Source organism: Humulus lupulus, chromosome 7, assembly GCF_963169125.1.
Source record: "Humulus lupulus chromosome 7, drHumLupu1.1, whole genome shotgun sequence".
Taxonomy (NCBI): domain Eukaryota; kingdom Viridiplantae; phylum Streptophyta; class Magnoliopsida; order Rosales; family Cannabaceae; genus Humulus; species Humulus lupulus.
This window is the reverse complement of record NC_084799.1, coordinates 22778718-22792298: the sequence shown is the minus strand read 5'-3', so window position 1 is coordinate 22792298 and position 13581 is coordinate 22778718. Positions and strand designations below refer to the sequence as shown.

At 30.1% G+C, this 13581-nt stretch overlaps 1 protein-coding gene and 1 long non-coding RNA gene across 5 annotated transcripts; both read right to left on the bottom strand.

Moving 5' to 3' along the window:
* Nucleotides 1-6336: 6336 nt before the first annotated feature.
* LOC133789500 (uncharacterized) lies at nt 6337-8839 on the bottom strand. 3 transcript variants are annotated; one of them, XR_009873581.1, is made up of 4 exons: nt 8547-8839; nt 8178-8348; nt 7762-7870; nt 6337-6694 (listed from the first exon to the last, which is right to left on the bottom strand). It is a non-coding gene; the product is annotated as an uncharacterized LOC133789500 (long non-coding RNA). The 3 variants fall into 3 exon arrangements; XR_009873582.1 differs by having other exon boundaries at nt 6337-6636; XR_009873580.1 differs by having other exon boundaries at nt 6337-7870.
* A 563-nt stretch (nt 8840-9402) lies between these two features.
* Nucleotides 9403-12770, bottom strand: LOC133789499 (sister-chromatid cohesion protein 3-like). 2 transcript variants are annotated; one of them, XR_009873579.1, is made up of 4 exons: nt 12602-12770; nt 10225-10361; nt 9997-10124; nt 9403-9570 (listed from the first exon to the last, which is right to left on the bottom strand). XR_009873579.1 is itself a non-coding variant. In XM_062227342.1 (4 exons), the coding sequence occupies exons 1-4, from the start codon at nt 11914-11916 to the stop codon at nt 9463-9465; spliced, it is 381 nt and encodes a 126-aa protein (XP_062083326.1). In that variant the 5' UTR covers nt 11917-12106; the 3' UTR covers nt 9403-9462. The 2 variants fall into 2 exon arrangements, 1 of the variants encoding a protein (XP_062083326.1); XM_062227342.1 differs by lacking the exon at nt 12602-12770 and adding an exon at nt 11909-12106.
* Between the last annotated feature and the right edge of the window lie 811 nt (nt 12771-13581).

Here is a 13581-nt window from a genome sequence, read left to right as displayed (position 1 = left end):
ATTCTAGTTACAATAATATAGCAATTTTTTTTAATACTTATATAAAAAAATTTCCTGATTTTTTTTTCATATATATATTTGGTGATTAGCAAGAAGTACTTAAATCATCAAAATCAAGAAGTATGGCCAAGTTGTTGATATTTACTATTGCTGATGATGAAGAGACTAGAAGAAACAATCGTGAAGAAGTGGTTAAGAAAATTATAAGAGATACAATGGTGGTTGTGAATACATCGATTCGTAAAATACATATGAAACTTGATGAAGATGTTAGAGACGAATGGAATATGGAGCACAGAATGAATGCATACACGTAAGTATAAATATATATATAATATTCCCTTTTGATTTTCAAAGTTTAAACATATATAAATAATAGATTGTGTTAATTATATTTTAACATATTACCAATTTCCATGTTATACAGAGCTGTTTACAACGTTTTCTGTACGAAAGACATACATGGTTTTTTGCATTATGTAATTCATGAGTTTTATGATAAATATGAGAGCATTTTGACACAAAGGATTTCAAACTATGTAAGCTTCGTGACTTAATTCATAGGTTTTTTTTACCTAGTATAAAAATGATATCATATAGATTCTTTATTAAAAATATGATATTATTAAGTTTGTGTGTTGATGTAGGTGATTCCTTCACTGGAAGATATGTACGGCGAAGAGTTCATGATTGAAATTGTGATACAATGGACAGAGCTAGAACAATACAAAAGATATCTTCAGATAATATTTGCTCGTGTGGAGAAAGTTGCAGCGCATTTACATCTAGAAAATCATTCATTGATTGATATTTGTAAAACCCAATTCTGTGACAGGGTATAATTATATATATATATATATATAGGTTCCAATTATCTTATAAGAAAAAGAAAAAGAAAAATTATTTGATTTTTTATTTTTTAAGTGTTGATGTTTTTTTTCTTTTACTTTTCAGGTCTGGGATAGGTTCCACACTGAAATCGACTTTTCAGTAACTAAGATGGTAAAACAATCATTGCCACCATTTCTTGTTTTTATTTAATTGTTTATATATTTATAACAAGATAATAATTAATTATATGTGTTATATATACAACACAGAAAGAGGCAGGGGTGTTTAGCAATGAAAATCCATTGAAGAATGACCTGATTCAATTCTTCACTGATATGGAGAAAACACGTCCCAATGAACAATTTCAAACGACTTATGATATTGTCAAACAGCAGTAGAATGTCGATCGTGCCAAAAATTATTGAAAATTTCTTTGGATTTTATATATGGGGACTTTCTTATTTGGATTTTACATGGGATTTTGTTTGTTTTTCTTGAATAATTATCGAGTAGTAGAGTAGTATACCTACTCATGGAACATTGCTATTAGTATTAGCATATTATTTCTATTGTTTTAAGGTTCATGATCATATATGTTTGTTTTTATGTATTTTGATTTATATATATATATATATATATATAAGTTTCTATAAACACGGGTGCAACCTGGGCCAAAAAAATTAGAACAACGTCCGGGCAGGCAGTGGCCTTAGTTATAGTTTCTGCACCGAATGTCTAAGAGAATAGTTAAATAAGAATAAATAGCTTACACAGTGGGCCACCTAAAAAAAATATTAGAAAAGCAAAATGAAAACTTATCGATCAACATGTATAATAGCAGGAATAATATATACATATATAGCTCCCTTTCGAAAGATATATTACTTATCATCAGCTTCAATATATTTGTTGGTTTTTCCGTTTGTAAACTTTCAAAAAAAAAAAAAAAAAAAAGCTTAAAAAGCTGGGGAGCGCAAATAATGCGTTACACACACATATAATATTATTAGAATATTTCTAATAGGAAGAATAATGTGGATATTATATACTTCATAATTATCCAATACAATAGTAAACATATGCTTTGAAATAAAGTTTTTTTTTTTAAAAAAAATAATAATAAAGTTCAGTGCGCTAGCTAAACACAAAATTTTAGGCAGCACGTTTTTTTTGGCACGTGAAGCACCGGAAAAGTGATTTTTTGCTTTTGAAGAAAATATTTAACACAAAAAAAATATATATTTTGAAGGTTAAAAAAAATTCATTTGCACAAATACCAATTAATCATAGCATAAATATGTAACAAAATCGATACTTGTTTCAAATTTTCAGGTTGCAGTGTGTATATATATTGCTCACACCCGCACAATTAATGTAACATTCTTCTAACTCTTTCAATGCGTAGAATATAACTGGTACGTATTTCTGCTTTCTTTATAAGTTCTTCTTTCTATATTTATACTTTAATTATTACATAATTATGAACTTCTTACTTTTTTTTGACAAAAATTACATAATGATCGATGATTAGACTCGTATTGTATATATATGAACTAAACGTTAAGATTTTATAAAACTTCTTCTTTTAATTTCTTGTCTATATTATATATGCGTGTACTTATTTGAATTGATACAAGAACTTTAACGATGGATCACCACTTTCATATTTTTGTATATGATTCAGTAATTATTCTGTACTATAGTGTTTAAATTTCTATGAATGAATAATATTCCTCTTAGTCTCTTCGGTCACATTATACATAAACTTGTTATTTTTTTCTTTATATTTTATTCTGAATTAAAGAAAGTATATATATACACACTCACTGTTTTTATCACAGCGTACATGATATTTACAGTAGGTCTGCCAATTTTCAGAAAAATTTGAATAATTTACAGTGTCAAAATTATATTTCAAATAGTGTGTTTTCCACGCGTATAAAAAAATCAGGCATGCATGCAACTCACTGTTTGAACTCGAATTTTGGTAAATTATTACAAATTTCCAAAATATTGGCGGGTTGCATGCTATAACTATAAGATACGCTAACATGCAAAAAAAAAAAACGGTATAATTTTGTCAAGTACCGAAAATAGAAAACGTCGTTACGGTAGAGGCAAAGTGATGCCCTACCTAAAAAAATTTCTATATATATAATTAAGCATGTATCAGCAATAATATTATTAGTTTTTTTCTCAAGATAGAATTCACCAAGAAATCATATCTTTTAGTGGTTTGGGTGCAATATTAATATAACTTCAACGTACTTTCCTGACCATTGGCAGGATTTAATTGAGATCAAAGTCAAGAAATCAAGGCCAAGATGGCCAATAATACTGATGTGGTTGAGATTGATGAAAGTGCTAAGAAGTTATTAGAAGATGCAATGGATGTAATAGACATATCAGTTGAGAAGATAAAGCAGATGTTGGATAATGGAGCAGAATGGAATATTGAGAGGAAAGAACACTATAAATATATATATATATATACTAGGTAGAAGCAACGTGCTAGTGCATTTTTGTTTAGTTTTAAAGTTGTAAACATTGTCTATAATTTTAATAAAAACTAGTTCACTATTTTTTTAAATATATATATATTTATATAATAGAATAAATTATAATTTTATAGTATATATAAATATTTATAACAATAATCTCTACATATATGATATCTAAATACAACATTAATATAGATATATATATTTATATGACTACATGATATATATATATATATAGAATACAGTAATATTTAAAAAGAATTAATAATAGAAATAAATAAAAAAGTAGAAAAAATCATAATGTAAACAACAATATAATGTATCTCGTAATGTCTTTTCGGTGAATTTGATGAAGAAAATTAATAAAAAACAAACAAACTATCACACAAATTTATAAGATAAAAAAATGATATATGTATGTCTTTATTATGTTTAAATAAATATGATTTAAATTATCATAAAATATCTTTAAAATATATTATTTTAATTAATTAATTAATTAATTTTTGTTTAAGTTTATGTTTGTTCTAATTTTTGAATTTGGCCGTGACAACAAATATTATATATTATATGTTTAAGATAATATTAAGTTTAATTAAATGTTATTTAAGTTAAAAAATTGTAGAGAAATTATAGGAAATGACAAAAAAAAAATATAGCACTAAGAAGCTAATGTCCTCATTTTTAAAATTGTAGAGAAATGACCATTTTACATTATTGATTACCTAAATAGCCATTTTTTATAATTTTATTTATTTAGGAACGTATAACTTTATTATAGTGGTATATATATTAGTTTTGTTTAATTAGTTTTTATTTTAAAGTTATATTGATTTTTTAAGTTTTTTATGGGTTGTTGGTATATTATTTTCCAAGTAGTGTATATATTTTTTATAGTATGGTATATTTTTTTTTATGATATTTAGTTTATATCTTATTATACATAATGGTAGTATATAATTTTTTTAGCGTAGTATATATATTTTTTAGTAATAATTTTGTAAGTTTTGTTGGTAAATTATTTTTCAACTCAGTATATGTATTTTATTGTATGGTATATCATTCAACAACCCATAAAAAACAAAAAAATCCAAATAACTTTAAAATAAAAACTAAGTAAACAAAACTAATATACATATACCAAAATTAAAATATTCAGAATAAAATAGTAATTTGCTAAATGACATATTTGGCAATATATAATATTTAAAAGGTGGTTAGGCTATTTTGCTACAAAATTAAAAATATGGACATTTACTTACTTTCACACACCATTAAGGGTTATTTTCCACCAATGCCCAAAAATGTATGGTTTTATTATTTTTAAATAATTATCATAATAAAATATCTCAAAATTATCATTTTTTATTTTTTTTAATTATTTATTTATTTAATTTTATTTAAATTTAAGTCAAGTTTACAATCTATCGTTAAATATATGAATATTCTGTTAAATATAAGAATATTCCGTTAAAGTTAGCGGAAAAAAATAAAAATTGTTAAAACTAGGAATTTTCGTTATCTACACAGGTTTTATATAGAAGAGATAAAGTTTCTTTAAAATCGTCATATTAATATCTTGAAAATAAATTGTTATTTATATATAATAAAAACACTAAAGAATGATTTGCACGTTGATGCAGGCAAGCTTACCGAATATACGTCTTCATGAAACAAAACAAGACCAACAATGCTAGAAATTGTTACACTCAAATTTTGAGAATAAATAATCAGCCTCGAAATATATGCTCGTAAGGTGTAAGCTCGAAGTTGCACTACTACAAAAAAAGGTTTTTTTAGGACTTGCGGGGCGTGAGTCATCTATTTGAGAGCCTTAAAAATTGATGTTTTTTAAGGCTCGCAATGAATGTTTTTAGGGCTCGAATTGCGAGTCCTAAAATGTTTTATTTTTAATTTTTTAAAAATTAATTGAAAGCCAAAGCTCTCGTCGGAGCTCCTACGTTAACGGCGGTGCCACCACCCCACGGTGGTGTTTTGAGAAAATGATGACTGGGCATCGAAGCCCAAGTCTCGGGGAGAGTCTTGGTGGTGGTGGTTCTTCTTGGAAAGGCCTTGAATGGTGGGATATGAACTATGATTTCTCAGACCATCATGGATTCCAGCAAATGTCGACTTCCAATTCTGATGGGCATTGATTTCAATCCTTCAGTGGGTTTTGATGCCCAAAGCACAAGGAATGCATTGGTGGTGGTCATTTGGGTCGGGGTGGTTTGAGGCGGTCGGAAAACACTCGGAAGTTTTTGGGAAAGATAGCACCACCGCGACTTCGAATAACTCTAGGCGGCGGAGGGCGGTGCGTGAGGGGCTGGGCTCGCGGGGGTCGAAGGTCGGCGACCTTCTGAGTCCAATGAGGCGGCGCGTATCGATGGGGGATGGCAGCAGGGCAGCGGTCGGGGCCTCGTACTGACGCAAGCGGGAGAGATTTCTAGAGGGAAAGACACTACAAGAAAAAACAGTATTCATAACACTTAAAAACTGCTAACCGGGAGTATTGATAACGCTTCTGAAAATGCTAACATAGCCCATGTTATTAAAAGTCCTGTCTTTTCTATAACAGTATTCGAATGTTATGTTCAATGTTATCTTAAACTATTCAATAACACATTTTTAGTTGCTATAATATTCAAATAATAACATTTAGTTAGAGTATTTGATTATAAATTTGGAGTTTAATCTTATACTTTATGTATAACACTTTTCTACTGTTACATTTGATTATTTTGATAGTATTTTTAGTTTGTTATATTATATAAATCATAATGATTTGTTATGCTTATAATATGTTTCTAAATCATAACATATTAAAAGTCTAGTAATAAAATTTTGTTATTTTAGTGTGGATAATATATTTTAAATTTTATTTTGATAAGTATACTTATAAGGTTTTTTTTTAATTAAAAGATTTTCATTATTGTATTTTGATAAAAAAAAAAATCAAAATTAATCATAAAATGTAATTCTCAATAGATTGATAAACCACAAGTATTACATTAAACAATAACTAATTCAAACCATAAATATGTCTACTTCATGAGATCTTAGTTCTAACTTAAATTTGAAAGCATAACATAATAAAGTTTTATAATCTTGAACATTTTTTACTTTCAAAATGAAAAACAGAAACATTACAAGATACACAAAGTAAATCATGCATGAAACTTGCTCCATCCTTCAATTCATCATCCAACCAAGTACTTGCTGCTGAAGTTGTTTGTTGCCATCTGAAGCTCTCTAAATTGAAATCTCCTCAGGTTTCCAAGGCAAACCTCCTCATGATGTTGCTCTGAAATTTTTTAAAGCCTACAACTGTTAATCTCTTCTTAATGTCAAACAATTTAACTCTGCAATGAAACATATATGAAAAGCAAAAAGCAATGAAACCCAACACTACTTAAGTAAGTAATGTTAGATTAAACAAAAATATGTACAGTATAAACCAAAACAAAGCAGCTTTGCAAGATATGAAACATATATGAAATAGTCATGTTCATTAGTGTAAAACTAAACCCAAATTCTCTTCTGAACTAGTCAGTAATGAGGTCAAAATTAGTAAAGAAGGTGAAAATCGCTTAAGGAGTTCAAATGGCTAAATCGCTTAAGGAGTTCAAATGGCTAAGAGCTTAAGGAGCTATTCTAATTGTTAACAGTCCTTACATTTTCATGTCCAATATGGCATAGGAGTTCAATATCTTCCCCAATTTAGTTGAAGCAACTGCTTATGAGCAAATAAAAAGAAAAGGCCAGTTAAGCAGTGGCTGGACATGGTTTACATTGTATTTGAATGGAATAATTACATATGATCAACACTTAAATCTCATCAATAATGAATACATTAATATATAACCAATAATAGAAAATAACAAGAAATCAAATGCACAAAGTAAGATCTTGAGATCATTTCAATCTATCTAATCCCCGTCTTCATATATTTCAATGATAAGAAAAAAAAATTACAACTTTATACCCAACTTGTTTCCTTCTAATTTATCATTCAAAAATGATTATTTTATTCATTCTTTTATGTTTTTTACCTTATATTTTTTAATCCAATCCAATTTCACATTCCAAACATGACCTAAAAATACTGATGTTGTGCTTCTTGTAATGTTCGATTTGTCTCCAGATATGTCTATGCTTATTTTTATAAGAATTGCTCAAACCATATAGCAAATTAGATACTTCAACAAAAATCATGAAAAAGATGGCCTACAGCTGTGTTGAACAAGTCTAATGGTCAACCAATTAAGCAAATAAAATGTGAGACACCATTCAGGATTCCTTAATTATAATATACTTAATAAGCTAGCTATAACAAATAAAAACACTTAGTGACACTATAATAAATAAGAGTTCAAGCAAATGTTTTGCAACTGTTAATGAGACAAGAAAACAACAACAGAACAAAAACCTGAACACCAGGATGTGTCTCATGCATGAACTCAAACAATTTGTTCACAACAGTTTTTAGGAACTTCCAGTGAGCTCTTAGAAACCTCGGGTACTATCCAACAACATACCTGCAGAAAGAGAGGAGGATTATGTACAAGATTTCAAAAAAGTACTGGTTGTATACCTCCAACCAAGTTTCTCATAGTTCTCAAATTTACTCAATTAAAATCAAGTGGCTAAAATTCATGGTTTGTACAAATGACCAAAGAATCTGGATGGAATGAGGTGTTATGGCCTAGCAGGCTATAACAATCTCAGACCTATCAGCCTATTAAAAAAGAAAAAGCTAAGCAATAGTGATTTTTCCACAAAACAAACATTTAAGTTCAGAAATGAAAGAGAGAAAATCAGAGCAGAAGAGAATACAACACTTACTTATAATGATCTAAAAATAAGAGCAAGACTAACATATTCATAGTAAACCATAACAGATCAATCAGCTGCCACTTAACTAACTGTCAACCAACTTTGCAGCAACGACCTTAACACATCATCTGTTTGTGTCCTCAACATACTCCTTGTTAACATCATCATCTTCTGTCTCATCTGTGAAAATATTTTGCATGCAACCAAGAGTTCTTAAAGTGCAAAACCAATCGGCATAATGTAGCAAAGTATGTTTTCTGAGTTAAACCAATGTCCAAAAAACAGATGTTCTGAAGTTTTACTTTCCTCTTTCAGAAGAAAGAAGCCAATTCTAAGTACAACGGAGGAAGTAAAATATAGAGTAGCCAAATAACGTACCTGAAATATTAAGTTGTTGCTCACAAAGTTTCCAAAACTTTTGGAGAATTGCCTCATCTGGACAATATCAACTTAGAACGAGCAAAATCTTGTAGCTCCCCTTGGCTCTCCGTAGAACAAAAGTTAATAGCCTTCACACAAGATCTTAATGCTTCCTTCTCACCATGTTTGAAAAATGCATCTTTCATGAGCTGGAGGACATTTTTAAAATTCTGGGGGGAGGAACAAAACCATAAAAGCACCCAGCTTTTGATAAGATAATCTAAAATCAATTAAAAGTTAGTAAGAAAAAGAAAAACCAATGCCCACTTGTTCTTGCCTCTCCAGAGAATAAAGCTCAAGATTCATATGCACAATAATTTCAACTAGCGATGGTATTTTCGATTTGTCAGCCATGAACTTGCGTAAAAGCAATGGGTAGTTCTTCATCATAGCAACAGTAACATCCCTTCTGTTGTGTTCAAATATTTCCTGAATAAAGACTTACCATTATGAGAATTTGGTCCTGTAAACCCAAACACAATGGCTACAAAATTTGAAGAAAGCATGTGAAATATTACATCTAAAAGTCCTTCCTAAATCATACACTTTCTAACTAGCAAAAAAAATTCACATTTAGATAAACAAACTAAAATAAACTTTCCTCATCAAATTTATAAAAGCATAATTGACATTTAGAGAATCATTATCATAAAACATGAACTTGTGGATAAAAACTTTTGAATGGAACTTCTTCAGTATAAAAGGCTCCAAATGAAAATTTCAAAAAACCATTATAAATGATAATTGATATGAACTAACTTTTTGAGAATTAAAGTTTAACAAAATAAAAACCAATTTATAGCTCACTTTTCTAAGCTTTATTGTAATACAGCTTGCGGGTATCAGTTGCAGGTACTATTCTCTCTCCAACAACCTATTTGACAGATGCACTAAGAAGTCGTACTAAGTTGGTTCCATCCTCATCAGTAAGCTCAACTAAAGGATTTTCATCCAAAAGCATAGATATAATACACTTCCAGTCCTGCAAGCACAAACTACATCCTATGAAAAAATAACAAATTACAAAGAAAGTCAAGAATTAGCTCTTTTTCTTCCTTTTTTAATTTGATCCTATATATGATCCAGCTATAAAAAGATGAAATCAATTAATTATATAATTACATCTTCTCACCACTAAAAGGTTCACTACACTTGTAACTAAAACATGTATTTACAATTTGTACCATGCTTTACTTTTAGGTCATCTTTTTTATTTTTACTCAAGTCTATCTAAACTACAACTCAGGTTAAAATTCAATTTATAAGAAACTGCCTCTATATATTTTGAGGATAACAAAATCTGTCAGTTGAAGCACTCAGCCTGAGGCTGCTAGTAGTGGTCAAGTGTGACAACTTCCTCCCTCCTGAATTCTAACCTCTTACTATAGGTCGGTCTAGAAGCTAATACCTTCATGGCCTTCATGTACTCCCAAACATCATCAATCACGTAATTGCTTAGAATTTGATCAGTGGAGAATTCTCTCAGTATCTGCAACATTCTGCCCAGATGGACCTCAGAAGAGTTGCTTCCTTCACCTGGAAAGAATATGTTTTGAACAAAAGTACTGTATACATGAGAAGACAGATAAATTGAGTCAAACGAATATGATCTAGGTAATGATGAAATGTTTCGCACCAGATTGGGAGCTATTAAACTTTGGGGCAATCAAGTGATCATACACTAATGCTCCGATGGCATGCCTGATTTCTGGCGGCTCGTCAATAAGCAAGTCGTATAATGGACCCAAATCATCATCAGGTAGAAGTTGATGTCTGCACCATACATTTATCTCAAGGAGAGTCATTATTCTCAAGGAGAGTCATTAATATATATATTTATATATATAGATGTATATATATATTAATATATATATATGAGAGAACACTTTTCAAAAGGAGATATTTCCTAATAATCAAAACACATTCACAAACAAAAGTCATAATAAGAGCAGGCACAACAATGATGGCTGCAAAAGGGAAAACAAATAGAAGATAACTAACATGTAAGAGAAACAAAACAGATAAGCAGAAAAGTTTCCTTCCCTCTCTCCTGTTTCTTTTTAAGAAGAAAATAACAAAGAACATTATAATTTCAACTTTCCACAACATCACCTAGATATTTCAATAACAATGGAAAGGGAAACTATGAAGCAATATGTCTTTCGTATCCAGACATAATATGAGCAAAGCCTGCAAACATAAACTGATGACAATAGTACAAAGGGGGTGCCAAGTTTTCAAAACGCAATATCATATACTTTAATGTGCAACAAAGAAAAGAAGAAACAAATATAATTGACAACTAGAATAGCAAAAAGAGAAAAATAAAAAGGCAAGAGAAAGTTGGGTTGTGCCTGTCTTCATGAACTAAATTGCTGAGACATAAGCACTCATTAAAGTTGTAATATTTATAATAGATGTTAAGAGGTCATCTTTGGTTACAGAAATAATAGTGAAACTACAATGACTACATCCCAAAATTCCAGTCTCTTAGTCAATCAGAAAAAGAAAAATTGCTGAAATGTTTGGTGCATCAATTCTCTTTTGACACCCTGAAAAGTTTGAACATTCCTTTCAAGCCAAAGTTGCCAACATAGAGCTAGTTTTGAAGATTGGTCATTACAGAAAAACATTTTAATTGATGAGTAACAGCATAGACTTCCAAGAAATATGTAACTGCATGTTTTATGGGAAGAAAAAACTGCAGAAGCATGTATGAAAACATGTTTGCAGGCAGTAAATACATGGCAATTTTTTTTAAGAATATACATGCTAATCCCGAAGGGAAAATTAATTGAGATTAAAGTAAAAATTCTTCATTGTAAACTATCTTACGAATACAAATACATGACACATTAACCCATAGAATAATGACCTGGACATCACTAGTTCCAGGAAAAAACTTGTCTCCAAACTTGTGAAAGCTAACCGTCATATCCCTTCCATGTTAAACTATGAAGATTCGATTAGAGTTCCAAGCGAGTGTGACAGCTACAATAAAATTTTTGATACCCTATGATTTTACTGGTTGCCAACATAGAGCTAGTTTTGAAGATTGGTCATTACAGAAAAACATTTTAATTGATGAGTAACAGCATAGACTTCCAAGAAATATGTAACTGCATGTTTTATGGGAAGAAAAAACTGCAGAAGCATGTACGAAAACATGTTTGCAGACAGTAAATACATGGCAATTTTTTTTTTAAGAATATACATGCTAATTCCGAAGGGAAAATTAATTGAGATTAAAGTAAAAATTCTTCATTGTAAACTATCTTACGAATACAAATACATGAAACATTAACCCATAGAATAATGACCTTGACATCACTGGTTCCAGGAAAAAACTTGTCTCCAAACTTGTGAAAGCTAACCGTCATCACCCTGCCATGTTAAACTATGAAGATTCGATTAGAGTTCCAAGCGAGTGTGACAGCTACAATAAAAATTTTGATACCCTATGATTTTACTGGTAGTAATTGACAGGCAGGGAGCACACAATAATTCAAAGATTCATGCTCATTCAAAAGTTGAATCGTCATAATGGACTGTAAATGAGTATCAAAACTCAAACAAATTCTCAAAGACAGTGCAATCTTCTCCAAGATTATCTAGCAAAAGAGAAATAAATTAATTAGAAGTCTTATTCTTAATAATACATAAATCCAACGAGAACCTGTGAGTGGAATGAAACAAAAATAGAAAAAATAAGAAACTAAACAGGAGTGTTTATTAGTTTCAGAATCCCCAAATCAACAAAACCCATATGATTAATGGAGCTATAACACTACTTAAGGGATTCAATATCCCCAAATAAAAAATTTTAGTATCTCACAAATAAAAAATAAAACTAAAAAATAGAGCACATTAAAGCAAATAAGGTCCGAAATTTCCTTTAGAAGAAAGATTTGTAGCTAAAATTTGAGGCAAAAAAACAGAGGTAATGGGTGAAAGCTAGTAAATCCACTCAAAATAAGAGCATAACTGTCAAAATCAGGGAGAGAGAGAAATACCGTCGAGCCCACGCACCGTTGAGCCCCGTTTCCGACGCTGTCCAGCCTCTTGCGCCAGCCACCTACATGAGAAATGGTAAAACTTGAAGACAGATCCAAGAGGTTAGATGTGAAGGAGATAGAGAAGTGAGACTGAGAATAGAGAAGTGAAGGAGATAGAGTTGATTGAGAATAGAGTTGAGAAGTGAGAGAGAGAATGAGAGACTGAGAATAGAGTTAGGGATTGAGAAGTGAGAGAGACGGGATGAGAAAGGTTGGGTTAGATAATAAAACCAAAAAAACACGTGTGTATTTTAATTGGCGCCTATTATTTCAGTTGCCGCCTGTTTCTTATTATTTACCCATAGCATTAATAACGCTTTTTAAATTTTGTCATATTTGACCGTAATATTTGGTCAAAAATGTTGTAGTGAGAGGCAGCTCATTTTTTCTTCTTCCTTTGTGTGTGCTGATGAGAAATAATGCCCTAATATAGCCCAATTCGAAAATGATAGAAATTTTTGTCATTTTTTACTTAAAAGTTTTTAGGACATGCTTTGGGAGCCCTTAATATACTTTTAGGACACCCAAAGTGAGCCCTTTAAAAGACACCACTCATATTACACTTAAATTTTTTATTTAGGTTTTTTTAGGACCCACATATGTTTTTAGGACACTCATTGCAAGTCCTAAAATGTGTTTTTAAAGACTCTCAATAAGTGTCCTAAAAAGTCCAGGATATATGTTGTATCTTTATTTAAATACACTTTAATTTGTATTATTATTCAGATTTCATTTGAATTTAAAATTTTGGATATATGTTGTAACTTCCCTAAATTTATAGGAAGATATTCTCGTAACTAGGTCTATAATAGCCTGGATTTAGTCATTTGTAGTCATGCGCAAATGGGCAATGAGAAACATTTTGTGGAAATTGCTCTTTCTTGAAGCTTTAACGCAACGATCTAATAAAAGTGACTCGTGGAAGTAGGCAGATTTTA

Excerpts from the sequence above, each read along its gene's own strand:
- LOC133789499 (XM_062227342.1), bottom strand. Across the intron at positions 10,125-10,224 it reads GTTTAATAGCTCCCAATCTG|GTGAAGGAAGCAACTCTTCT; the intron begins GTGCGAAACATT and ends TATTCTTTCCAG. Across the intron at positions 9,571-9,996 it reads AGTACATGAAGGCCATGAAG|GACTGGAAGTGTATTATATC; the intron begins GTATTAGCTTCT and ends TTGTGCTTGCAG.